The sequence below is a fragment of the Eublepharis macularius genome, chromosome 3 (genome assembly GCF_028583425.1).
Source record: "Eublepharis macularius isolate TG4126 chromosome 3, MPM_Emac_v1.0, whole genome shotgun sequence".
In the NCBI taxonomy this organism is placed as follows: domain Eukaryota; kingdom Metazoa; phylum Chordata; class Lepidosauria; order Squamata; family Eublepharidae; genus Eublepharis; species Eublepharis macularius.
Window position 1 is genome coordinate 172,280,526 of NC_072792.1, and position 26,710 is coordinate 172,307,235.

A 26,710-nucleotide genomic window follows, 5' to 3' on the forward strand; every position below is an offset into this window, starting at 1 on the left:
TATAACTGGATTTAAAGTAGTTAAATACCGTACTGAAGCATGGACATGAAGCTAGTCTATATATATAAAGACAAGTGTCCTCCTGACTGACTCATCAGTCCCAGCCCAAACCCCTGGACCTAGAAACATGAAATTCAGGGAGAATATCCTTTCATGATGTAAACACCCACTAAGAAGGGATTTTAAGAACTTCACCCCACAAGGGGGTAAAAAGGGGTAAAATATGTTTCCCCAAAGGGATACAGCTTCCCTGTGTGGTTTTCAGGCTGCTGCCTGCTTGCACTCCCACTCACTGCAGTTCGGCCACTCTTCCCTGATTGGGCCAGTCTTTCAAGGTTATTTGCATATGCTGCCTGATTGGTACTCACCTCCCATATTCTAAACAGTCTGCAGTTGCTATTGGGAGTCATTGAATGTGTTCTGAGGTAAAATGCACCTCCCAGTCTTCCCCTCAAAGTTCCCTAGGTTTGCCAATCTGGATGCCCCACCTGGAATGCGGATATCCATGTTTGCACTGAGATGTTATTTTATTGGTTTTACCTATTTTACCTTACTTATGATTGTAACCCGCCCTGAGCCTGCTTGCGGTGAGGGTGGGCTAAAAATCCAATAAATAAATAAATCCTGTGGGGCCTCGCTTTCCTGTGTGGCTGGCAGGCTCCTGCCTGCTTGCACCCCCCTGTCTCTGATTGGTCAGCTGTGGAACTGTTCTGAGGTAAAAATCATGTCAAGAAAACTGTAGTACAAGACTCCTGAATAGGGATTTTATATAAATGTCAGTATGGCAAATGAAATGAGCCCCGTGGCACAGAGTGGTAAGCTGCAGTACTGCAGTCCAAGCTCTGTTCACGACCTGAGTTTGATCCTGGCAGAAGCCAGGTTCAGGTAGCCAGCTCAAGGTTGACTCAGCCTTCCATCCTTCCAAGGTCGGTAAAATGAGTACCTAGTTTCCTGGGGGTAAAGTGTAGATGTCTGGGGAAGGCAATGGCAAACCACCTCGTAAAAAGTCTGCCAAGAAAACGTCGTGATATGACGTCCCCTTGGGTCAGTAATGGCTCGATGCTTGCAAGGGACTACCTTTACCTTTTTCATGGCAAATGACTTTTTAAATCCAATCATCCTTTTGTTGTTGTTGTTGTTCTAAGGCATGTTTTAATATATTCAGTAGAACGTAAACAAAACAGCTGTTAGCCCTGCATGCTCTGAAAAATCTTCACATTTCAGTGCCTCACATAAGGAAGGAACTTTTAATTTTACCCAGCCCCTGAGAATTGTGTTTCTTTGTTGGGCACTGATAAGTTAGGAGGGTGTCTGGTATAATATCAGGAGCCTGTGGTAACAAAATGGACCTGCTAGTTTGGTTATGAAGTGAAGCATGTGATTTGGATGCTCAGCTCTTCCTCTTAATATAACCTCAACATCACTTCCCAGTAGCAGCATAATGGGGGCGTGTGAAAAGGAAACTACGAAGCAAGTAGCAGATTCCTTTCAGGAGATGACTTTTAGGGTATATATATTTTTCTTACCATTGTTCTCTGCCAAGAAAGAAAGAAACGTAGGTCATTGTTTATGATGTGACTGTAGAAAACAGTGATTGGGTATAATAGTGTTTTGTCTCCCTGAAATCTGGTATCAGCATTTGGGATGATTCTGGAAAGGAAAAGGGGGAAAAATGTGAAATTCCTTGACTACTGAGATTCAGGGGGGGAAACAGTGTTTGGGGCTGATTTTTTAAGAATCAGCCCCCAAGCACAATCTGTTGCTTTTTCATCATGCTAGAAATTACATCATTTTCTGGAGACACAGGAGTGTATGTGTCAGTTTCGGACATATTTAATTTATTATATTTATATTCCGCCCTCCCCGCTTTCGCAGGCTCAGGGCGGATGCCTCTCAGATGGGGTGCACCTTCTGGCCACTTCCCTGAACCTTTTGTCCCCCAGCTAGCCAGCTTAGAGATGGCAGGGAGTAGCAACTTGCTGCAGCTAGAGATCCCCACCGCTAGTTGGGGACTTGCTATACGAAGAAGAAAGGACTATTGAGTACGGCCAAATAGAAACCTGTGGGAACTCTTGCCTGAGAACAGGGCAGGGACCCCTGTTTGAGGCTAGCAAAAGGGTGACACCAGCAGAAACATTGTGGAAAGTGGACCTGAAAGTGTAACTCCCCCTTGGACTGCTCACTGGGAAATCCATATATGCCATTTCAATCCAAATAACAGTTGAGGAATGGGAAACAGGAGAAAGGTTTTTTTTTAAGTTTACTTGATTTTTTGTAATCTTTTTTCATTCTTCTTGTCTCCCTTTTTCAGCATCTATATTTCTGGACACCCAAAAGAGCTGTTTTACATGTTGCAAAGTCCATTTGGACTGTCAGTAGTTCTAACCTGGGAGTTTCCTGCTTAGAACTTAATGCCCCAGGCATGCATGGCCCATGCTTGGATTAGGACTGTGGTGCATGAGAACTTAAGCCTCCCCTACACACCATTTCCTCAATCTAATATGGCCCAAGAAGCTTCTGTTTGCTCCACTGGGGAAATTATACATCCAGATGTATTATACATCCATCAGTACACATAGACTTCTCAAAGAAGGAGAATAATAGCTCCCTAGGTATGTTTCCAGTCAGGAAAACTGCATGGAGAGAAAGGCTTAACCACCCTACATCTCCTCTTCCAGCAGTCACAATTACAATTGTGCCCTCGTGTGCCCAACGATATATTTCTGAACATAGAACTAGCAGCAATTTTTCTACTTTGTTGAGGGAATTTGCCATTTCCACCACCTCCTCCATTAGGAATAAGAACAAAAAGTTGGTCTTTAGAAGGAGTGAAAACTCACAAGAGAAACTTCTTGCCTTCTAGCTGGTGAAAGTAATAATGCGAGTTGTCAGGCATGGAGAACTCATCCCCTGATGCAATGATCACGTACTTGGATATGTTTGTGTATCGCTCATTGTATGCTGGAAAGGGAACATCCAATGGTTATTGCCATGGCAGGTATATCAAAGTCCCACTCTGTTTCTGACTCCAGTTGAGCAGAATGAAAGAAGAGCCCTTGCACAACAAAGGAGAATTGCTGCTCTTTCCATCATAGATGGACTCTAACCAAGTCTTCTGTTATTCCCCCTCCCACTGCAGCTCCTTTTCCTCCAGAATTTCAGTCCCTTGAAATTTATCATTTGCTCACCCAGTGGGTCCACTTGCGAAACTAGAACACTGAAACGGGGGTTGTCCAACTCTTGGGTCATATTCATCTCATAGAAGGATCTCCATGTGTAAGACCAGCCGCAATATGCTCGGTGTTGATGGCGGAAACTCTGCACAAAATAAGAATCATGAGACTTGAATAAATGTTCTAGAGGAAAGCAGACTGCATTTCTGGGAGCTACATAACTTTTTTCAACAACCATGGGAAGCTATCAGTTACAAAACGGCAGCTTGGATAGTGGAGCTGGTCACAACATAGTGGCTCAGAGACTGGGGCCAGTCACAAAATGGCAACTTGTACAAAAATTACCACATTTCTGGGAAGTGAATTTTTTAAAAATTTATCTACATTTCACGTGCTGCTTTTTCACAGGAACACTCAGTGGTATTAATTAATCAGAAGCCACTCAATAAGACTGCATGTGCTCCAAACATGCAAGCATAAGAAAAAAACAGCAGAGATCCAATTTAGAAAACTCAGTTAACCCAACCATGCCCAACTTTGGCATACAGAATGTGCAAGGAGGAAATACTAGTGAGACAAGCCATTCAACTTCCACTCACCCCACCCCAGTCAACCCAAGACAAGTGACCTTGCATCTTGAGCAGTTACTCCCTTCTAAGACTGTTGACTTCAGTGGACTTATAACCCTCCTCAGGACTGTATTGTTATACAACCAAAGAAGGAAAACATTTTTTTGTATCAGAAACCAGAGAGGGAGACAATAGTGTTAGCGGTCAGACTTGGCCCCGTAATATTAGAAGACTTATATGCCATAAGTCCCCTCCCTGAATATGCTTCCAGCATTAAAACTACTACCCAAGCAGGCAGGAAACATGAAAGCCAAACATGCAAACATGGGGAATCACAGACAAGGCCAGCTTGCCCCATTCCCATGCCCTGGAGGTGGGCTAAGGATCTTGATACGATAGGGCTTTGCTGGAGTTCCTGAATTAATTACCGCAACATACCCTATCAATCTCCCCTCAGCCACTTTCCTATTCTTAGGTGATTCAGGGCTCTGATAGCCTCACCCATTGTTACTGGAATGTGAGTAAGAAGGGGGAATTAGCGGCAAGGAGGAGGCTATACGAGAGGGGTAATGTGGGATAGTCCACCAATTTTTACAGAGTCCTTTCCCCAAGGAAACTGATGAGATTTGTGTTCTTCAAAGTAAAGGAGTAATTTTATTTAAATGAGAAAAATAAATACACACAAGAAGTAATAAATGGTTTGCCCAAACACACAGAGTCCTAAGAAATTACCCAGAGGTTGGAATAGAGTGAGGGATTCAGGGTATATTTACCTACCCATGAAGTGGGGTGCAGAGTAGTCCACGAAGGAAGATGGCTTCACATGGCCAGCATTCTTGACCAGGAGAGTTTTAGAGGACTTTAAGGGCACAGTGCTCGGATCCAGGAAAGTGTACATGATTTGAATGGGGCAGAGCCCTGGTTCTTATTGGGCAAATCACATTCTGAGGCTGGGGAGCCCCCTCACACATTAGAACAAAGACCTTACAGGTCATCTCTTGGAAATGACAGCGGTTTGATTACCTTGGATTGGTACTACTGGAAGGCTTTTTCTTCTGCTGGAATTCTCCAGAACAATGTTCTGGCAGCTCTGTAAAGGAGCTCTTTAAACCCTACTCTTCAGCTGGTCAGAGGAAGCCCCAAATTAGCTTTAAACTTCAGCTGAGAGTAGGGGAATTCCTCTCCTCCCAGCTGAAGATGGGGAAGCCCCAAACAGGCTTTAGACTTCAGCTGAGAGGAGGGGGATTCCCTTCCTCCCAGCTGAAGCCTCCCTCCCTCCCTCCCTCCCTCCCTTCCTTCCTTTCCATGTCTTTCTTTTCCTTCCTTCCTTTCTCTCTTTTTTTCTGGGGAGGCAGCTGTGCTGTGCACAATGGTGTCACTTCCCAGAAGTTACATCATCCCATGGTCCCAGGAGTGGTGGCAGGGGCATCACCTCCTGCCAGGAGTTACCCTGGGTGAGAGTTCCCCCACCTCTTTCCCCAGAAAAAAAGCCCTAAATGACAAAAGAGAACAATTTTGTTTTCCTGGTGCTGTACAAAGAAATGGTTGCCAATTAGTGCCCATGGAGCTGGGCTAATGAATTTAGGTCTTTTAAAAATTATTTTCAGAACAAAGAGGGGTACAAAAGAAGAAGGGGGAATAACATGGTCAGAGGAACATTAAGATTTTTCACTACAAGAGTTGTAATAATAAAATACAGAGTACACAGAACATACCTTAATCAGAGTTCAACAATATTATATCTCCTATTCCAACTCCTGTGTGTCTTCTCAAACTAAATACAATCTTTTTCCTACACAATATTCGATTTTAGATCAACTAAAGGTCAAAACAAGTAGTTTCCCTGTACATTCTAACTGCTATATCTAAGTATGGTCTAATGCTTCTATACAGATCGTTTCTATCTAGCTTAACTATTTTGCCAAAGTTTCTATACCATTCATTCTACCTCATCACTGATATTTAACCAATTTCATCTTATCAGAACCTAACCTTATATAACAATAACCTTATATAACCTTATATAACAATAGATCCATATACCAACCTATTCTGGTTTCTAAAACTAAGACATTTTATGCATTTTATCCTTTGAAAGCAAAATAATTTCCCCATTTCTCTTCAAATTCTCTCACTGGTCTTCTGTTTAAATAGCTTGTTAGTTTTGCAATCGCTGCGTATTCTGCCATCTTATCTCTCCAGATTTCCTTTGTTGGGCATTCATCTTCCTTCCATCTGGTTGCAAATACCACCCTTGCTGCCATCAGTAAATATCTGAATAGTTCGCGTAATTTTCTGTCTACATTTTCCGGTAGTATTCCCAACAGCATAGTTTGTGGATTCATGGCGAAATCAAATTTTAAAATCTTTTGCATCTCAGCATGTATTTCTTTCCAAAAGTTTTTGCTTTTGTGGCAAGTCCACCACATGTGATAGAAGGAACCATCTGCTTCATTACATTTCCAACATGACCTCACATATTTCTTGTCCATTTTCTCAATGTCTTTTGGTGTAATGTACCATCTAAAAAACATCTTGTACCAATTCTCTCTTCATGTTTGACTTGCCGTAAATTTTATGCCCCTTGTCCAAAGATTCTCCCACTGTTGAAATGTTATTTCTTCTCCGAAATTTTGCATCCACTTTATCATACACACTTTAACTTGAGCTGAGGAAATTTATGGCTCTATATTGCAAGTTATTCTTCTACCTTGATCTTGCAGTACTTTAAGTAGTTCTTGTCAAATAATCTTCACAGTGGGAAAGGGAGATAAGGAGAGAATAACAGACTGGGAAAGAAAAGGTAAAGCATATTGGAGCCGAGCTTATGGCTATTTCAAGCTTCTGACTTACTCAGTTCTTGCTGTTCTTGCTGTTCAAAGTCGAATGATCTTCCTCCCTTCTCCAATCTTCATCTGACAGCTTTAGATTGTTCAGGGAGCTGATACCCCCACCTTGGCATTATATTTGACAGCTCTGGTAAGTTAGAATTCAGGAGCTAGTGAAAGCACCTTCTGTGAAGTTCAGCACCTTCCCCATGAATTTAGGTCTTTTAAAAATGTTCTTAGGAGTATAAACTTATCAAAGCTGATTGATGGCCCTATGAACTTAGGGTTGGATATCATCATGGAAAGAAAGGGGATCAGAATGTGGGATGGTTACACAGCAAGTACCTTTCTTCTCAACAATTGCATGTCCACAGCTTGGAGGGGCAGGAGCTAATCACACTCAGTCCTTGGAATTTGCATTCACATTCCATTCATCCCTCACTCTCCCGGGCAGGACTAAGCAACATTTTCCTCAGCTGGCTATTTTATCAATGCGTCTTAAGTCACATTAATTCAAGAGCCCTGTGATTTTTATATCACAGGCTGCTCTTAAAGATGGCAGAGGCCAGGTCAATTGCTAACACTGTCCACTCAGTGGCTCATCAATTAATATTAATAACTTTACTTCTGCTCGGGAAACCCCAATCAAATCTCCCTAGTTCATTGGCACACCCCAGAGATGGTTTGCTGTTTTTTTGTCCCACTTCAGAGACAGGTCACCAGCTCTTTGTCTTGCCCCAAAGACAAGTTTTCAATCTTTTGTCCCATCGCAGGGACAACCACTTGAGTCTTTGTTTTGGGGTAGAAGATGCAATCTTGCCCCTGGATACATTCCACAGTAGAATTGGAGAATGCCTTTGCCATGAGCTGTGTGCATGCTTTGCAACCAGTATCTACCCTCAAACCTCCATTCAAGTTCTTCTCTTTTGATGTGCAGTTCGCTCAATGCTCTGGTCCCTCTCTTGGATGTCTGAATGGTAAATATTACCCTCCTCTCAAACTCTATCCAACTTTCACCACTGCTTTCTAAGTCAACTCTGAGTGCATGTTGTGTGTGTTTTGGTGTGTTGTTTGAACTTTGTTAGTTTCAATAAAAAATCCCCTTTTGGTTGACACCTCTGTCTGATCATTCAAAAAGTTCTCTAGCTGGGACAATCCTTGTATAAATTGGTGGAAATCCCTCAGTTACCCCCTCTCACTGCCTTCTCCTTTCTGCTAATTCCCTCCTACTCTCAAGGACACCCCTTTGGGTAACAATGAGACAGCCCTGGGAAAGCAGTGTAGGAGCATACATGCAACCAAATATTTGCTATACTAGTTTTAAAATAACACAGACAATTTTATAAAAAGTTCTAGGCTGTTGCTCCCAGTTTGCAGTCAAACACTTTGTTATAGACATGTTCCTTGATTGCAACATGAATCTCACCTTGGTGAAGTTCAGAAAATCCATTCCAATGGGAATAATAGCAGCAACTCTACTGTCAACTGCTGCAGTCAACCAAGTGATCCATGCATTCTGCAGGAAGGAGAAGGCAGACACAGTAAAAGCCTAAAGGATGTGTGGAGATATAGCTACAGCCTATAGAGTGTCAGAGAACAGCATGCAGAAGGAATGATGAACATGAAAGCAGCAATACAACCAAGAGACAATGAATAACGTGCACAGTAATGCCACTTGCACGTACCATGGAAATACCTGTCAAGGTGAACTGCGTTATGTTTTTATGATATGTTTTCATCACGTAGTCTGAGACAGTGTCCATGGCTCTCACAGTAGCCTGCAGAGACATAACAATAGAATAAACTCAGCATGGAGAGCAAGAGGTGATTGAACACAGGTATATGGAAAACACCATCCCAAAACTGTTTCCACGTAGGGCCCCATTTTACCGATCTACCAATGATGTTATGGAGTGGAGAATTTTTTCCCTCCAAATTCACTTTTTTAGATATGGCTATTGATTCCTCTTATTCTCTTTTTTTCTATGTAGATCAGGGTTTCTCTTTCATTTCTCTTTGAAGAGAAATCAAGGTGCCCTTTTCTAACTTCAGCCTTTGCAACTGATTTATGTTACAGACCCTACCAGGAAGATAGTAAGTCTTGGGGAGACATTGCCTGCCTTTGAGCATCTACATTGTGAAATTTTGAAGAACCTCCCTTCCTGCCCCTCCTGTCTTCAAATTTCTCTTTGATCCAAAAGGAATTTATTAGAAACTGACTCCAAACTCTTAAACAGAGGGAAAGAAAAGGATTGCTGGATTTGAAGGAGAAACTGGGTCAAGAGAACTTAAGAGCTTCCCTTAACAACCCTACTATCTACCAAGCTAATGACGATGGAACAGATGTGCTGGAATCAAACCGTTGTTGTTTGTTTGGAGGCTTTAATTCTTTGCAAGTTAAAATGATCGAATAAGTGTGTTGTGAAGATCTGCTGGTACATGTTTCTCCCGGGGGATCTGGTCATGTTCACTTTTTATCTTAACCTTATCTATCCATGCCAAAAAAAATAATATGTTTTGGAGAACTAAGCGCTGCAGGTGGTACAATTGTTTAATCACTCTGTGGGGAGGATTGGCCGTTTAACTTACCAGGAAACATCTCTGTGGGCCACTGCTCAGATGGATCAGAGACTGAAGCTACTAAAGTACAAGTCCATGATTTTCAGGGCTGCTGGGACTTGGCAGTGGCACAGAAAGAGGTAACAGGCAAGTCCAAATCAATGCTACTTCTGATGGATATAGATTTGGAGGTTTTTTATATACTTATTTTTATATACTAAACCTATGCTTTTTCAGTATTACATGCTTTGCACTTTTTCTATGCTCAGGAGCCAAAGTAGTACTTGTAATGTAACCTGTAAGATGTATTGTCGAAGGCTTTCACGGCCGGAGAACGATGGTTGTTGGGGGTTTTCCGGGCTGTATTGCCGTGGTCTTGGCATTGTAGTTCCTGACGTTTCGCCAGCAGCTGTGGCTGGCATCTTCAGAGGTGTAGCACCAAAAGACAGAGATCTCTCAGTGTCACAGTGTGGAAAAGATGTAGGTCATTTGTATCTACTCAGGAGGGGTGGGGTTGAGCTGAGTCATTCTGTAAGAGTTTCCCAGGGTGTGGAATGCTAATGGCGGGAGGCTTCACTGTATCCTGAGGAGGTTCTTTTGCATATGGATTGGTGCTTGATGTGCTAATCTTCTCTGCAGGGCTATTGTCGGGTGTGGAGTGTTTTGTTGGCCTGGTGTTTTTCAGAACTGGAGCCCATGCTCTGTTCATTCTTAAGGTTTCTTCTTTCCTGTTGAAGTTTTGCTTATGCTTGTGAATTTCAATGGCTTCCCTGTGCAGTCTGACAAAGTAGTTGGAAGTGTTGTCCAGTATTTTGGTGTCCTGGAATAAGATACTGTGCCCTGTTTGAGTTAGGCTATGTTCAGCCACTGCTGATTTTTCAGGCTGTCCAAGTCTGCAGTGTCTTTCATGTTCTTTTATTCTTGTCTGGATGCTACGCTTTGTGGTCCCGATGTAAACTTGTCCACAGCTGCAGGGTATACGGTATACTCCTGCAGACGTGAGGGGGTCTCTGCTGTCTTTTGCTGATCGTAGCATCTGTTGTATTTTTCGGGTGGGTCTGAATACTGCTTGAAGGTTATGCTTTTCCATAAGCTTTCCCATCTGATCAGTAATTCCTTTGATATATGGCAAAAACACTTTTCCTGTAGGTGACTGTTTTTCCTTGGTTGTTTGATTCATCCTGGGTTTGATTGCTCTTCGGATTTCATTTCTGGAGTAGCCATTTGCCTGAAGTGCGTGGTTTAGATGATTAATTTCCTCATTGAGAAAGCGCGGCTCACATATCCGTCTTGCACGATCCACTAATGTTTTCATTATGCCTCTTTTCTGTCGGGGGTGGTGATTGGAGTTTTTGTGTAAGTACCGATCAGTGTGAGTTGGTTTCCTGTAGACCTTGTGACCTAACTGAAAGTTTGCTTTGCGGATGACCAAGGTATCCAGGAATGAGAGTTTTCCCTCACTTTCTTTCTCCATTGTGAATTGTATGTTCAGGTGGATGTTGTTGAGATGATTCAAAAACTCCCTCAATTCTTCCTCCCCATGGCTCCAAATGATGAATGTATCATCCACAAACCGGAACCATACACTGGGTTTGTGGGGTGCTGATTCTAGAGCTGTTTTTTCAAAATGTTCCATGTAGAAGTTTGCTATAACTGGGCTGAGTGGGCTCCCCATGGCCACCCCATCCATCTGTTCATAGAATTCGTTGTCCCATTGGAAGTAACTGGTTGTCAGACAATGATGGAATAAGGCTGTTAAAAGACACTATTGCACTGATTAATCAGATTTTCCCAGAGGATGTAACAGCCTTATTCCATCATTGTCTGACAACCAGTTACTTCCAATGGGACAACGAATTCTATGAACAGATGGATGGGGTGGCCATGGGGAGCCCACTGTAGGTACCAAAGTAGGTAAAAGGTTAGACAGTGTCCTTCCAAAATGAGGGCAGAGAAAAAAAACTGTGAAGACTGGAATTCCCCCAAATAGAGGGGCCACCCCAGAATTGCATCTTCAAATCAGAACTGACCCTAGATATGTTACGAGCCAGTAAGATATCAAATATTAGAATATTGTAATATTGTTATAATTATCTGAAAGTATTAATTGCCTGTGCTTCTATTGTAATTTTGATGAGTTCCGGACACAAGGAGACCATCTACTCCTGTGTAAAAGGGCTCCTCCATTGTTTAAATTAAACAATCATATATTGCTTCATTCTACCGGACTCCGTGGTGTGTGTGTCTCTTATTGTGATTGGCGAGAGGGACACCTAAGACACAAGTTTGTGCATAACACTACCTGAATCTGAAGAGGAGGAGGGATACAACCTCTGCAGAGAAGAGAGCAGGAGGCAACAACTGCACTCTTACCTTCTTGATGACTGGAGGGCAGTGGCTTCTGCTTCTTCATTGGGAACCAGTATAAGGAAACACAGAGGCCTCTGCCTCCTCACCTCTTTCCAAAGTGGACATGGTGGTTAGTAAGGAAGTAGAGGCAGCAGCCATATGAAGTGTCCCTGTGTACCTCCTCGTGCATCGTGCAATTTGGGCTGATCATATGATACATCTGGACACATAGTCTACTCATGTTACATGGGATCCAGGCAATTTTTATCTTCCTATTACACTCCTGAACTTTCTAGTCCATGCCTGAACACACTTATTTGCAGGAGCACAGGTTAGGGTGACAAACAAATACAAGGTAATCATAAAAGAGACCAAGCAGATTCTCCAGGTCCAGTAACCAGCCTTGGAGAATACAAAAGGAAAGGTTACCTTGACCATCGGAAATTGCACAAGCCAGTGTGGGGGTGCATCAGAGTCATTCATAAACCTCCACCATGTATACGCCATTATATCATATCCTGTAATATTTTCTCGTCCTAAAGGATGTTTCTGGAACACAAGAAATGAGAGGAACAGAGGCAAGATCACCTGTAGCAAAAACAAAAACCCTGGGCCTTTCATGACTGAATAGTTTAAAGGACATTGGGCCCTCTGGTGGAAGTTTATCAGAAATGCAGATGCCGGCAAACCCCAACTTCAGATTCTAAGAGCCAAGCCACAAGTGACGCCTGACACAGGTTGGACACTTGTCAGCTTCCCTCAAGTTTTGATGGGAAATGTAGGCGTCCTGGTTTTACAGCTTGGCTCTCCATTACAGCTGCAAGACCAGGACGCCTACATTTCCCATCAAAACTTGAGGGAAGCTGACAAGTGTCCAACCTGTGTCAGGCGTCACTTGTGGCTTGGCTCTAAGCCTGCCCCATTAAGACACTACAATTGACGGGATTCTGCTGCAGAGGAATGGGACAGCATATAAAATCCTGCTAACTAGTTTGGTAGTCAAAGGGAAGTTTCATCAAAGAGAAGCCCTTTGGTACTTACATAGAAAGTGAGTGGCTGGACAGGAACTGGCGTCAGCACAGCTACAATCCTGCCGAGAGAGAACAGTCACTTCCCAACAAAGTCTGTGGACTTCAGAAGCCCTTTTTTAAAGACAGTGGGAGAAAAGACAGCTCGTAGTGACACAAAACGGTCTCAATTAATCCCTAATTTTGGATTATTTTATTGCCATCAGCCATCTAGTTTTCTTTACCATTACTATTACACTGGATTACAGAATATGGGCCTGGACAAAACTGGTCATCCATGGCTGAACCACATCTCAAATACAGGCGAGTGATAGAAAACTGTAATATTTACAGAGGAGTTAGCCGTGTTAGTCTGTAGTAACAAAATCAAAAAGAGTCCAGTAGCACCTTTAAGACTAACCAACTTTATGTAGCTTATGCTACAATAAAGTTGGTTAGTCTTGAAGGTGCTACTGGACGCTTTTTGATTTTGTAATATTTGAGAGTTCTCCTGGAAAGAATGGCCCATGGTAAAGCTAATGCGAGGCTAATTTTAATTCTCTGAAAATAACCTTTGGTCTCTTCTGGAAGACTAAAAAAGGATCATTCTTTCTACAAGAGGCCTGATCCAGTTCAATGGATAGTGCATCAAATGGACTGGTCCATCCATTCCAGCATCCTGTTTTCCCTAACATCCACACAGATGCTGCTTGAAATCCTACAAACAGGGCAAAGAGGCCTCCCCATGTGATTGCCCCCTCTGAACGCTGCTTCTGAACATGGATCTAACATTTATTCATCATGGCAGACAGTATTTGTCTAATTCCCTTTTCAAGTCGGTTCAAATAGGAACCATTACTACATCATGGGGCATCATGGGGCATGCTAATTAGCTGCTTTACTTATATTTATTTATTTGTATCACTTATATCCTGTCTTTTTCCCCCAATGGTAATACAGAGTGGCTGAAGTTGTCTTCTCCATCTTATCTTCCTATTAACATCTCTGTGAGGTTGTTCAGGCTGAGAATGTGTGAAGATCACCCAGCAAGCTTCCATGGCAGAATGGGAATTTGAACATGGGCCCCCCAGATCCTAGTCTGAAACTTTAACCACTACACCACAGTTTTGTCCTTCGCAAATGTGTTGCTCATCAGATTCATTGTGTCTCTGAATTTTTTGTATAATGTGACAGACAGGGAGAAATTTGTTATCTTTGCTATTGTTTTTTTCTTTCCCATGTATAATTTTGTAAATCATTATCTTTTTAAAAAAAAATTCCTAAGCCTTTCCTAATAGGGAAAGTGCTCCAAACTTTTGTCATAATGTAATGTGATGCGGGAGGGCTGGGAACTACAGAGAGTTTTCTCCTATGAGGGAGAACCTTGTATTAAATATTTTATAACATGTAAGGACATGTGGGCATCTCTCTAACTACACATCTACTTTGACTCCACCCCAGGTGATGTTTTCTGCCAATTCTCCCCTCCCACTGCAGACATTCACTTTATCTTCCATGCCGTTACTGAAGATTTGCCAACACACAATAAGGACTAAAATTCCAGTGGCTCAGTGGGTGGCAGCAGTGGGGGGGGGGGGGAGGAAAATGGTATGAATGGTTGCAAACAGATCGTAGCCTCCAGCACTCAAAGGGAAATGCACTCAAATAACCTTTCTGAAAGAGAAATTATAAAGATCACCTAAAAGTTGGTACAAAGGTACCATTGGCAGAATCCTTCATTTTCATAGGGCTTCCCTTTAGCCATACAATGAGCAATAGTGCATTGAATTTTAAATTCTTTTAACAATGAAAATATCCTCCATTCATTATGAGCATGGTTGTGTGTCTGCCAATCTTTCTGTTCATCAATCTGTCTCTCTGTGAATATGGTTGTAAAGTGACACATTATGTGTTCTGTTTTCTCTTCTTTAGAATAATGGGTTGTGGAGTAGACAGAGAGGTTTCAAAGTATATTGCCTATAGTGGTGATTGATAAGAACTCTTTGTAGCTCTTACTGTCTACTTTACTTTTAATATGTTTTCTAGTTACATTTAAAACTCTTGCTGAAGTCTTTGGCTTAGCTCACAGCACTTCATTTCCCTGAACTCCCTATTTAGAACCAGTGTTACCCAGTGGTTAGAGTATCACAGTGAAATCCTAATCAGTTACAAACTTAAGTCCATTAAAAGTGTAATTCTGCTTAGCACTGCAATGTTAGATTGGGGGACCCATGTTCAAATCCTTCATGGATTCTTGGGAGGTAAAAATGGGTGAGAGGAGAGAGTCATTTATGCCATCCTGATTTCCTCAGAGGATGGGAGGGTAGAATTGCAATAAATAGAAGTATCTTTCTTATGTGCATGCATCTCATAGTACTTAATTTTCATACCGCTAGCACCCATCCCCACCCTTGACAAAGAATACCGGCCCTAATATAGCTTTGGTCACTCAGTGGACCTTTTTACATACGATTCAGATACAATTGCTAAATGCAGTAGGTGGAACTTTGAAAAACTGTGACTTGAAGGAGGCTGCTCATTTTGTCCAGGGGTGATGATAAGGAGGCATGATTCTACTTTTTTCCATATTCGGGGCACAATGATTGTCAGTTTATGTGACCAAACCGGTTTATCCACTTCAGCTTCTGGTAAGAGAAACACAAAATTCTGCATTCAGGCCGTGGCTCCTCAATATTCCCTCTAACAACATCCTCCTTCAGAAGATCCCTTGATATCATGCCGCAAGACCAAAATGAGCCATTTCTGAAGAACAAAATGTGGAGTGGAGAAGGTGAGTGAGCACTTCAAGCCTAACTGTGGGAGGCCTGTACTGAGGGGAGAGACAGAGCACCTGAAGCTGAGATTAGCTCAAAAACAACCAAGAGGCTTCCCCAGGAAATGATCCTAATGATACCTGAGAGCCAGTCTGGTATAGTGGTTAATCTGGAGAATTGGGTTTTATTCCCCACTCTTCTGCTTGAAGCCAGCTGAGTGACCTTGGGCTAGTCACAGCTCTCTCAGAGCTCTCTCAGCCCCACCCACCTCACAGAGTGTTTTGTTGTGGGGATAATAATGGCATACTTTGTAAATCCTTTGAGTGGACATTAAGTTGGCCTGGAGGGCAGTATATAAATTGAAAATTGTTGTTGTTGTTATTGTTGTTATTATTAATGTCTAATGCGCAAACAATAATTTCACAATCAGCTTTATAAGAAGTGCTCAGTGAATTACAAAATTCAAATATATACATATATACAATTCAAGAATCCATCATACTGAATCAATACAGGAAACAACATATAACTCTTTCAACAGACCGTAGCCTCCAAACACTCTCTCAACATTAAATATAGTCTCTTTTTAATAATATAGGAATGTCCACAATCTCCAAATAAATCAAACGTTGAGGAGCCCCATGTTGCCGTCTATTCAAGGGGAAGCGGGTATCTTGCAAAGTGAGAGAATTCCATAAAAGGTAGCAACAGCTTCTGATTTGTTTTTTCTCTTTCTCTCTCTCAGCAGGTGGAAAAAGGTGGATGAAAGGGGGAACTCCATGGAGTCCCCCAAATGGCCCTACAAGTGGCCAGGCAAAGTTATTCTGCTTGTTTCATTCCACAAGAACTTCCTCAGGCACCAACAGAGAATCCACCACTCAATATTCAATTACCACGACAGAGAACCTCATGTGCGGTTCATTCTGTGCACAATGAGGTCTGACCGAGAGAAAGAGAAAAAACGAATCAGAAGCTGTTGCTACCTTTTATGGACTTCTCTCACTTTGCAAGACACCCGCTTTCCCTTGAATAGACAGCGACACGGGGCTCCTCAACATTTGATTTATTTGGAGATTATGGACATTCCTATACAGGAGACGATATTTAATGTTGAGAGTGTTTGGAGGCTATGGTCTGTTGAAAGAGTTATATGTTGTTTCCTGTATTGATTCAGTATGATGGAGTCTTGAATTGTATATATGTATATATTTGAATTTTGTAATTCACTGAGCACTTCTTATAAAGCTGATTGTGAAATTATTGATTGCTTATTAGGCATTATTAGGTATCATTAGGATCATTTCCCCAAGTCTGTTTTTTGTATTTTCCAGAGTTGAGATTTAGAGCAACTCTCAGCACAGTTTAGCAAAACAACAAAATTTGCCTTTTAAAGTTTTATTCCTCCTAGGGCAGCAAAGACTTGCAACCCTTCAATACTTGGAGGAAGCATCCCTGCAGAAAGTTTATGTACATTTATGCACATTCTGTGGTTGTTTCAAGGTTTTCTTTCTAGCCCATGGATACTTGTCACTGCAGGATTTTCTCAAAAACCCTCCAGAGTGTCACATCATTGGACAGTACTGTACCACTCCTAGGGCTGCCAACTCTGGGTGGCAAAGTTTAGGATTAGGACGGAGGCCAGGTTTTTGAGAAGGGAGGGATTTCAGTGGGCTGTACTGCAATACAGATGCTACCCTCCAAAGCTTCATTTCCTGCAAAGGAACTGATATCTGTAGTCTGGACACCAATTGTAATTCTGGAAAATCTCCACAACTGGAAGTTCAGAAACATAACAATTCCACTGAGCAAAGGTTGAAACTTTCATGCAGCATAAGGAACCTTCCTCTATCTTAAGTGGCTCTGGCAGAATTCCTCCCATAGCAATAAAATGCAAGTAACCACATCCATTCCATGTCATGGACAGAAGTTCTAGATAGCCATGTTGTTGGGCCACAACAAAAGCCAGAAATAAAAGTCCGGGATCACCTTCCTTAAGTTTTTTCAGAAGATTCATTCATCGACTGCACCTTTGACCTCCTGGAAAATAGCAGCAAAACACAGAAGCATGAAACTGAAGATACAAAAACCAGCAGAACTGCTGATTTTTATATATTCAGGTGAATGCTTTCAAATTTTTTGCATTTTCTTCCCAGCAGACTAAAGGTGCAATGTGACACTGGCCATTTCCACACGGCTTACCTTCCCTTGGAACGACCTAGAACATCACACAAAAAACGTGGAAGATCGTGTTTTCTCACACAAGATTTGCGTGAAGTGGCGCAAGTCTCACATGAGAAAATGCAATCTTCCACATGTTTTGTGTGATGTTCCAGGTCGTTCCGAGGGAAGGTAAGCTGTGTGGAAATGGCCACTAGTTTCTGCCCGCTTTTTTGTTTGTTTGTTTCGGATTTCCTTAATGTTCTATCCAGGACGTTTACAAAAATCCCCCAAATAATGACCTGTAGGATCCTTGCCTTCATTTCTTTTACACTCTACATGGTGTGTCTCTCTCTGTGTGTGTGTGTGTTTGTGTGTGTGTATGTCAATATGCCATTCTATAAGGTGGCAAATATCAACCAACTAATAATTCAAAGTCCTCCTATCCCTTTCAGAAGAACAGCACATGCGGCAACATATCACCTCTACTTGCCATAGCTTGTGCGTGTGAGTAGAAGGAAGGATTTTAGATCTTTTAGTGGGCAATCTTGTATGCCCCAATCACCATCATTCCTAGCAAAATTGGGGATTGGATGGAATGACTCCTTTCCACTTGCCTTTTTCCTGAGCAAAAGACTTGCAGTGGCAGGTGGGAAGATTTCATTTGCTTCCTCCTTCACTTTGCATATGCCTGTTTACAATAGCTTGCTCCTGAATGAAGTGAAGGTAGGGAAAATCTGCTTATACCAAAGCTTTCCCTTGGTGCCGCATAGGATCCAAGCCAAAGTCCCTTAATCTGTCACTGTTCAACCATTAGTCATTGCTACTTCAATGTCTTTCTCAACAATTTGTATATGGTGCCCTCTTCCACTCTAAGAGGTGTGTGAATCCCCTACCCTGCACACGCTACTTACCATCCAGCCACTTCTGGGAGGTCATCTGGATGGTATGAAAGGTGGCTTGAATGACAGAGATGTGGAATTTTTCTTTCTCCAGGAAGGTATATTCATAGTGAGGATCAATAAGGTTCACGAATTCATCCAGTGCCTTCCATTCAATCAGCCAAACGGATGAAAAGCAGGCTACAAAGAGATAAAGGGTCAAATGATGCATGTCCCAGCACCAAGTCAGAGGCTTTGCCTGTTCTCTCCTTGGAAGCGTTGACTGCCAATGGTGAGAAGTTTGCTGCCTATTTCTAGTGATGGGAAAGAAAAGAGCTTTGATGACGTGGCTTTCGAAAGGAATGCCACGCTCAACACGTTGCCTTTAAATGTCCATCCAATACCCTTGGGCTGAATCACTGGCACAGCTGGCACAGCTGCACCAGAGGAGGAGCCAGGAAAGGTCACCTTGACTCTTGGCAGGATCTCATTATTCAGCAAAGTCTAAAGAGAACTAAAAAACTTCTATAAATGTAGTATAACATTCTGAGTATAATGTATTGTTGAAGGCTTTCATGGCCAGAGAATGATGGTTGTCACTTGGTGACACTGAGAGATCTCTGTCTTTTGGTGCTACACCTCTGAAGATGCCAGCCACAGCTGCTGGCGAAACATCAGGAACTACAATGCCAAGACCACGGCAATACAGCCCGGAAAACCCACAACAACCATTCAGTATAGTTGAAGCTTATCCAACAGTCAAGGAAAAATCCATTTCCATTCCTCATAATGGTGGAAGAGACAAGACTCAGTCATTATCCAGATGCCCATTTGCTATGGGCCAAGCTAGAAGTGACACATTACACTTGAATGGCAAGTGAACAGACTCACATGTATTCCTCCCTGTTCACTTGCGCTCCACTTGCACTCCACTCGATCACCAGTGATTGAGTGGAGAACAGGTGAACAGGGAGGAATACATGTGAGTCTGTTCACTTGCCATTCAAGTGTAATGTGTCACTTCTAGCTTGGCCCTAAGTCATGAGATTGTGCTGTTGTCAGGGTCATGGCCTCTGCCATAAGCCATGCTTTACAAGCTTAATGGCCTTAGCAGTCCCTGCCATACTTTAGGGACTTACAGTGCAATTCTTTGCAGAGTTACTCCAGATTAAGCCCATTGAAATCAATGGTCTTAGACTGGAGTAACTCTTCTTAGGATTGCACTGTTAATATTAACTGTTATGCTGGGTATTTGATATTCATTGACATGCTCTGCAAGCTCCTGCTAGCTGACATGGTTTCCTCTTTGCAGGCTGGCCTAGGAAAGCAGGCAGAGAAACTTATTTGTCTATGTCTATGACCTTATAGCCAGAAAACAGCAGTTGCCGTGGATACTAACTTTGAAGTTGCCGGACTTTTAAAAAAAATTCTCGTATCTCGCATTCCTGTCGATAGCTAGTGTAGCTAGATTCTTTTTTGTAGCTAGATTTCCCCCCATATTTGCTGTAAATAAAAGAGGAGATGGGGGGGATAGGGCTGTGCTTAAATGTCTACACATGCTGGGTATTGGGAACCAGGCTTTATTCTTTACAATGAATGTTTTGGGATGCTGAACTGGGATTATCAATAGAGCTTCAACTCATGCAGTCTTGGACTCTTGCAGTAAAGTTATTGAGATTCAGAGATCCTTACAGCTGTGTGTTGTGAAATGTGATTTCCAACATGAAATCCATCAGCTGCCAGAGGATCTTGGCTTCCAGCCTTCACATGGCCGATGGTCACCACCAGCAAGGAGGCAGCTCTCAGCTCCTTCAGTTCTCAGCTCAAGTCAGCCAAAGAGACTCGTTTTCTTGTGCTTGGGCAGGTGAAGGGTACAGGTCAAAAAGGCTTTTCCTGGAGATTCCAAGAATAAATCTTTCTGGTGTTTTAGTCCACCAAGTTTCTGTCTCTACAAACACACACACACCTGTAAGGGTAAGCTTCAAGCAGAAAGCCTTCTGGCCATATATGCGTATCTAAAGCCCAAGGCTGGGTGCAGCTTGGAAACCATCTGGCTCCCCCCTCCCCTGTATGATTCTCTCAGGGTCTTGAAATGAGGCCCAAGCCTAAGAGTAAATCTTGGAAGAGAGTCAAGTCATAAACATTCCGGAATTCACTTTCAGGAGCTGATGAAGTTTTTTTGTTGGAAGCTACTCAACTTGCAAGGTGCCTTAATGTCTTATAGGAAGTTTCTCCGTCTAGAGGGGTGCCAAGGGGAAGTGCTATGACACTTAATTCTGAGAACTAGAGAAGAAAATATCCTTCTCCTAAATTTTAAATATGCAGCTGGTTCTTCCAGTCACTGAAGTGAACAGGAGACAACTTGCATGGATATACAAGAGACATTACTCCACTTTTCATTAAAGGGATTCTATCCTCCACATTTACATCCCAGTAATCCTATAATGAGCTCCAAGAAGTATACACAATTCAGCTCTCTCCCCCCCATACTCAAGAGGAGCAAGAAGCGCTGAGGGCCAGCAAGATGAGCAAGACAAGCATCTTTGCTGCCATTATTATTGTTTTCAGATATATCTTTCTATCTGTCTATCACATTTTGGATCCAAGGATTCCATGTTACTGATGACAGGGGCCTTCCTTCAAAGCAGAAAGCCTTCCAGGGGCACAAGGAGCCCTCCTCTGGGAGAGGGCATGACATACGGTCTCTTCAAGGTACTTGCCACCACATCAAGTGCCCCCAACCATTTCCTCCAAGGTACTTGCATGTATAACTCAGGAGACAGTAATATACCAGGATAATCGACAGAGTCAAGAAAAGGATGAGAGATTTTTTCCAGAAAAGGATTCCTTAAGCATTAAATACTAGAAACAATTTCTACTTACAGATTACTAAGATCAAGGAAAAGCACAACACTAAGAGCTAAGCTACAAGTGAAGCCTTACACAGGTTGGACACTTGTCAGCTTCCCTCAAGTGCTGATGGGAAATGTAGGCATCCTGGTCTTGCAGCTGTAATGGAGAGCCAAGCTGTAAAACCAGGGCACCTACATTTCCCATCAAAACTTGAGGGAAGCTGACAAGTGTTCAACCTGGGTAAGGCGTCACTTGTAGCTTGGCTCTAACTCCTGTCCCTGCACAGACCCTGTTAGTTAGTCTCTCTCTACATGAGACTTCTTATATAGGGATGCTCAAGTGAAGGGAGATGTCATGTTAGCCGGGAAATGTAGGAGTTTAAATGACAGAGCCAAAGGCTTTGTCACTTTCACAAAGTGCCAGAGATAGCTCCTTGGAGCCAGAGGTAGCTCCTTGGAGGGTTTGTGAAGGCAAAGAAGAAATACACAAACCGTCTGAGGAGTGATCTCCAGCTCTTAGAGTGGTAAAAGTGAGGAAGACTTCGGCTCTGTCTTTTCAACTCCTATGTGCCCCAGCGAACATTGCATCTCCCTTCACTTGAGTGTTCTCGGGTAAGAGGTCTCGTGTAGAGAGACTCTTAGTCACCTTTATTATTTCTGTGACATTTGCATCCGCCGCATACATGTCCCTCAGCTGCTCTTCTCAGGATGCCTTTCCAGGGCTTCTTTCCTCAGCATTGCTTCCTTCTCTGCCTTCTCTTTCTGGCCCTTTGCCCAACTGCTTCTAACGGACTCTGCCAGATCCCAACAGATTTCAACGGACCCTCCCCAGCCCTTCCGTTTTTGAATGTTCACCAATCCAACAATGCCCAGCTTCTCAAACTGACCAATCACAGGCAAGCTGGGCACTGACCGCTCATCTTTCAATCCCAGCATCCTTCTTCTGAACTCTCTGGCCTGTATTTGTCCTACTCCTGAATTTTTCTGACTATTGTTCAACTAAAGCCCTCAATGTGTTGCAAAAGGCTGTAGGCAGAGTGCCTATGCAGCAGTCAGAACACTGAACAGATTAAGAGTAACAAACTCTTTATTTGTGGAGCCAACAAACTAGAAAGAAAGAGAGAAACACAGCAGATGCCTTGCTTGTTAGCAATAAGTGAGACAGAAAGCTAGAAGAAAAGCCTAAGAATAGCATTCTGCAGTAGGGTGCCAGCTCCAGGTTAGGCAATTCCTGGAGATTTTAGGGATGGAGCCTGGAGAGGAAGGGGTTTGCGAGGGGAGAGGCCTCAGCAGGGTCTAATATAATAGAATCTACCCTTTTCTCCAGGGAACTGATCTCTGTTGGCTGGAGATTAGTTGTAATTCCAGGAGATCTCCAGCCACCACCTGGAGGCTGGCAACCTTGGGCAAACAGGCAAACAGACAAGAAAAAGCCCTTTTAGAAAGAAGGCGCTCATGGCAACTTGACATATTGTTAACATGTTGTGCGCCTGTTATAGTCACCTTTTGCTACTTGATTGAGTAAAGCAAAGTTTTGAAAAACGTGCAGAGGGCTCACATGTACTTGATGCAACTTTCAAACCAAACCCATGTAATATATCTGCCTCTTCCATGCTGCAGATCAGCAGAATAAAGGCAAAACTGTGTCAAGGTATGAAGCATTCGTTTCCACTCGAGTCTAGATATGTCCCCCTTGTGAAAAAGTTGCTTGCTCCTGCTCTCTGTGGAAGGCCACTTGGGTTCCAAAGTTATTATCACTACATCTTAAAAAGTGGCACAGTAAGGAGAGTCCTTCTCCATTTTACACCCAGAATTCCCATTTCACTTCAGAAAAGGAAAGGTTGGTTGACGCAGAAAGGAAAACAGAAGGCTGAGCAGTTTCTTTTCTTTTTTTCAGAATAAAGAGGGGTACAGAAAGAAGATGGGGGGATAACAGGGTCAAAGGAACAGTAAGCTTCTGCACTACAAGAGTTATTAAAATACAGAGTACACAAAACATATCTTAATCAGAGTTCATCAATGTTAAAGTGAAGAATACATCTACTATTCCAGCTACTGTGTATTTTCACATTTACCTTCACAAACTAAATACATTCTTTTCCCTACTCGTCCCTATTCACTTTTGAATCAACTAAAGGTCAAAACGAGCAGTCTCCGTCTTCATATGGTCTAATGCTTCTATACAGACCATTTCTATTTATCTTAACTTTATGCCAAGTTTCCGTATCATGCAATCTACCTCATCATTATTATTTGACCATTTCCATCTTATCATGGCCTTATGAGGCTGAGCAGTTTCTTCATTCCTGTGATGTCTGTGGGGAGGGAAAGGATCAGTAGTAGACGCAGCAGTGAATGCAAGAATTACATTTATTAGAATGCACACAGGTAACTAACTGAATAGGCCAGACCTAGGCCTCTGTAACTGTAACCTCTCCTCCAGCTATGGTCATAAGATCTGGCCTTTCCCTCTGAAAGACTTCTGGGAGTTATCTTTAAAGCAATAGTACCAATATACCGGAGGGATGGTGGCATGGTAGACTCTGATCTTGTCAGATCTCAGAAGCTAAGCAGAGACAGTACTTGCATGGGCAACCACCAAGGAAGACTCTGCAGAGGAAGGCATCGGCAATCCACTTCTGCTTTCCACTTGCCTTGAAAGCCCCAGCAAGAGTGACTTGACGATACTTTACACACATACTCCAATATACCACATCTCTCTCCTTCCATCTCTATCATTCAAGAAATATGTTCAGTAATATTTTTATCATCTGTGTTGCTCATTCAATCCACAGGCTCAGTCACAATATCAGGCTGGAATGTTCACCAGGTGTCCCCTTCTGGAGAACCTGCCCCCAGTTGTTGCCACCTGCTTTGCTCCTGATCCCAGCTGGTAAAGGTGGAGGGTGGGCATTGCCACCTGCTCTACTCCTGATCCCAGCTGTGTGAGTGTGTGTGGGGGTGCATATTGCCACCTGCTCCGCTCCTGATCCCAGCTGGGCGAAGACAAGGGGCAGGCATTTCTACCTGCTCCACGCCTATTCCTGGCCTGGGCTTCTCACCATGGCACACTTTCTGGAAGTCTGGCCTCCTCATCTGGGCTTCCCTCTACAGCAGCTCCCTCTGGTGGCACACCAGGGTAGGAAGTGAGTTGTCTTGAATTCGCTTAGCCTTTTATATAGTAGGATATGTACAGAAAAGAAAGAAGTAGTCTATGTAATGAAAATGAAAACTGAAGAAATCATGAGATAGGAATTTTTGCTATTTATTCCCAGAGCATGCCTTTAAGATTGTGCATTTTACCAATGTGGTCCTATGGCTCTCGGGCAGCAAGCTGCACAGATTTTGTAGGCCCTTTGCAGCTAACCTGGAATTTGAACTTTTACCCCTTTGCACACTTTGTGAAGGAAAACCACTGCTGTGTTGCTTGATTGAACATGTGATTAAAGGCAACTGAGGGCCAAACTGGTGGAGACCCTGAAATATCTACTATCAGCCTTCCCCTTCCCTTTGATTGGCTGGTCAGAACCCCACCTTCAGAATATGAGGGTTGCTGTCAGGATTTTCGGTTTGGTTAGGAATTGGGATTTGAAGAGGGTGTGTGTACAAATCAGTTGCCCTACTGTAACAGCATTGTTTGAGGGGGGAAAGTTCCCAGTATAAAACCTATTTACCCAGCCACACTATAACTGGTGTTGTGTTTTGGCTCAGATGGAATTGGCTAGTAGCAGAGACTCCCATTCCAGCCAAAGGAAAGGGTTATTTCTTCTTAGGAAAAGAAGAATACTTCCTACTGAATATCTAATAAAAATGGTTTGGCTCTGTGGAGGACCCTGACACTGGTTCCACTGTGTGGAACTAAAGTCTGGCAACATAAGTCTAAAAGGAGAACTCTGTGGAGAAACTTTGTTACTGTAACCCAAGGATTAAACAAAACATCTCACTGATAAGAACTAAGGACATTGACATTAAGCTGCAAGCAAACTGTTTTGCCTTTCAAAGACTTCTGTTCTACCAGCAAGTTATACCTCAGTCTGTTCATTCTCTGACTGCCTATATTCTATCCCTGCCTGTTCAATAACGTTTCTGTCTACTTTGAACCAGAACTTTTTTCCTGGGAAAAGAGGTGGTGGAACTCACTGGGACCATATGCACACATGTAAAGTGTGTGCATGCTCCCGGAACGTGTGATGATGTCACTTCTGGGCACAGAGTGGAGCCACCACCACCACCCCAGGAGCACTGCTGCGATTCAGGCCCACTTGCCTCCCTTCATCTTACCTGGCAATCAATGTTCCCTCTAAGTGGCGCAGTGTTGTGAGCCAGAAATCTACTTTGTGAGCCGCAACTTACAAGTTTTGAGGACAAGTTTTACAAAACTAGAATCCATTTGATTTAAAGACATTTGAATTAGATTATCTCAGGTATTGGTATTGGGTGCCATCAATACGTTGATTTTTTCTGGGGAAAGAGGTAAGAGAACTCTCACCCAGAGCAACTCCTGAGAGGAGGTGCTACCTCTGTCAGTACATGTGCTCACACACAGTGCTCATGTGCTCCCAAGACTGCATGATGATGTCATTTCCAGTAGTGGCTCAATCCAGGCTGTTTCAGGCCGAATCCTGGCCATTCAGGGCCAAAATTGGGTCAAAATGGGCCAGAAACAGCCCAGATTGGGCCTGAATCAGCCTGGAATAGGCTGCTGCCACATGGGACAGCACTCCCCCACCAGGCAGCAGCTCGATCACGGCCATTTCGGGCCTGATTCTGGCTGATTCGAGCAGAATTGGGCCCAAAATGGCCTAAAGGGGCCAAAATGGCCAGAATCAGGCCCAAATCAGCCTGTAATGGGCTGCTGCCACACAGGAGAGTACTCCCTCACCCAGCAGTGCCCTGATCCAGACCATTTCAGGGCTAATCCTGGCTGGTTAAGGTCAAAATTGGGGTGAAACGAGCACAAAATGGCCCAGATTGGGCCTGAATCAGCCTGGAATGGGCTGCTGTCACACAGGAGAGCACTTCCCTGCCCAGCAGTGGCCCAATCCTGGCTGTCTCGGGCCTGATCCTTGTTAATTCAGGCCCAAATTGGGCCCAAAATGGCCAGGATTGGGCCCAAATCAAGCAGTATCAGGCTGCTGCTGGACAAGGGAGTGTTCTCCCACGAAGCAGAGGCCTGTTCTTGGCCATTTCAGGCTGGATCCTGGCCATTTTGGGCCAAAATTGGGCCTAGAATGGCCAGGATTGGGCCGCTGCCAGGCGGGGGGTTGTTCACCCACCCATCAGAGGCCCGATCCTGGCAATTTCAGGCAGGGTCTTGCCATTTTGGGCCTGAATTGGGCCCTAAAAGGAGCAAAAGCGGGCAGGATCAGGCCCTAAATGGGCCCAAAATGGAGGATAAGGGGCCTGAAACAGCCCAGATTGGGATCAAATTGGTCTGGAATAGGTCTCTGCTGGGCAGAGGAACCCTCTCCCACCTGGCACTGGCCCAATCCTGGCCGTTTCAGGGCCAATCATGGCCATTTCAGGCCCTAAATGAACCCAACATGGTCAAAACAGTCCCG

The 26,710-nt window shown here is 43.3% G+C and overlaps 1 protein-coding gene across 1 annotated transcript; it reads right to left on the reverse strand.

The window, feature by feature from the left end:
* Positions 1 to 2,836: 2,836 nt before the first annotated feature.
* On the reverse strand, positions 2,837 to 25,903 carry LOC129326324 (autocrine proliferation repressor protein A-like). Its single transcript, XM_054974478.1, has 7 exons — positions 25,879 to 25,903; positions 18,331 to 18,498; positions 11,908 to 12,014; positions 8,256 to 8,348; positions 7,997 to 8,086; positions 3,189 to 3,318; positions 2,837 to 2,961 (listed from the first exon to the last, which is right to left on the reverse strand). Exons 1-7 carry the CDS (start codon positions 25,901 to 25,903, stop codon positions 2,837 to 2,839), a joined length of 738 nt encoding a protein of 245 aa, XP_054830453.1.
* Between the last annotated feature and the right edge of the window lie 807 nt (positions 25,904 to 26,710).

What these genes read in the sequence shown, in the direction of transcription:
- LOC129326324 (XM_054974478.1), bottom strand. Translation starts at nt 25,903, where the DNA reads ATGGCCGTGATCGAGCTGCTGCCTG. An exon ending in CTCCCAGAAGTGGCTGGATG is followed by an intron (nt 12,015 to 18,330) that starts GTAAGTAGCGTG and finishes AACATCCTTTAG; the next exon opens with GACGAGAAAATATTACAGGA. An exon ending in TGCAATTTCCGATGGTCAAG is followed by an intron (nt 8,349 to 11,907) that starts GTAACCTTTCCT and finishes ATGTCTCTGCAG; the next exon opens with GCTACTGTGAGAGCCATGGA.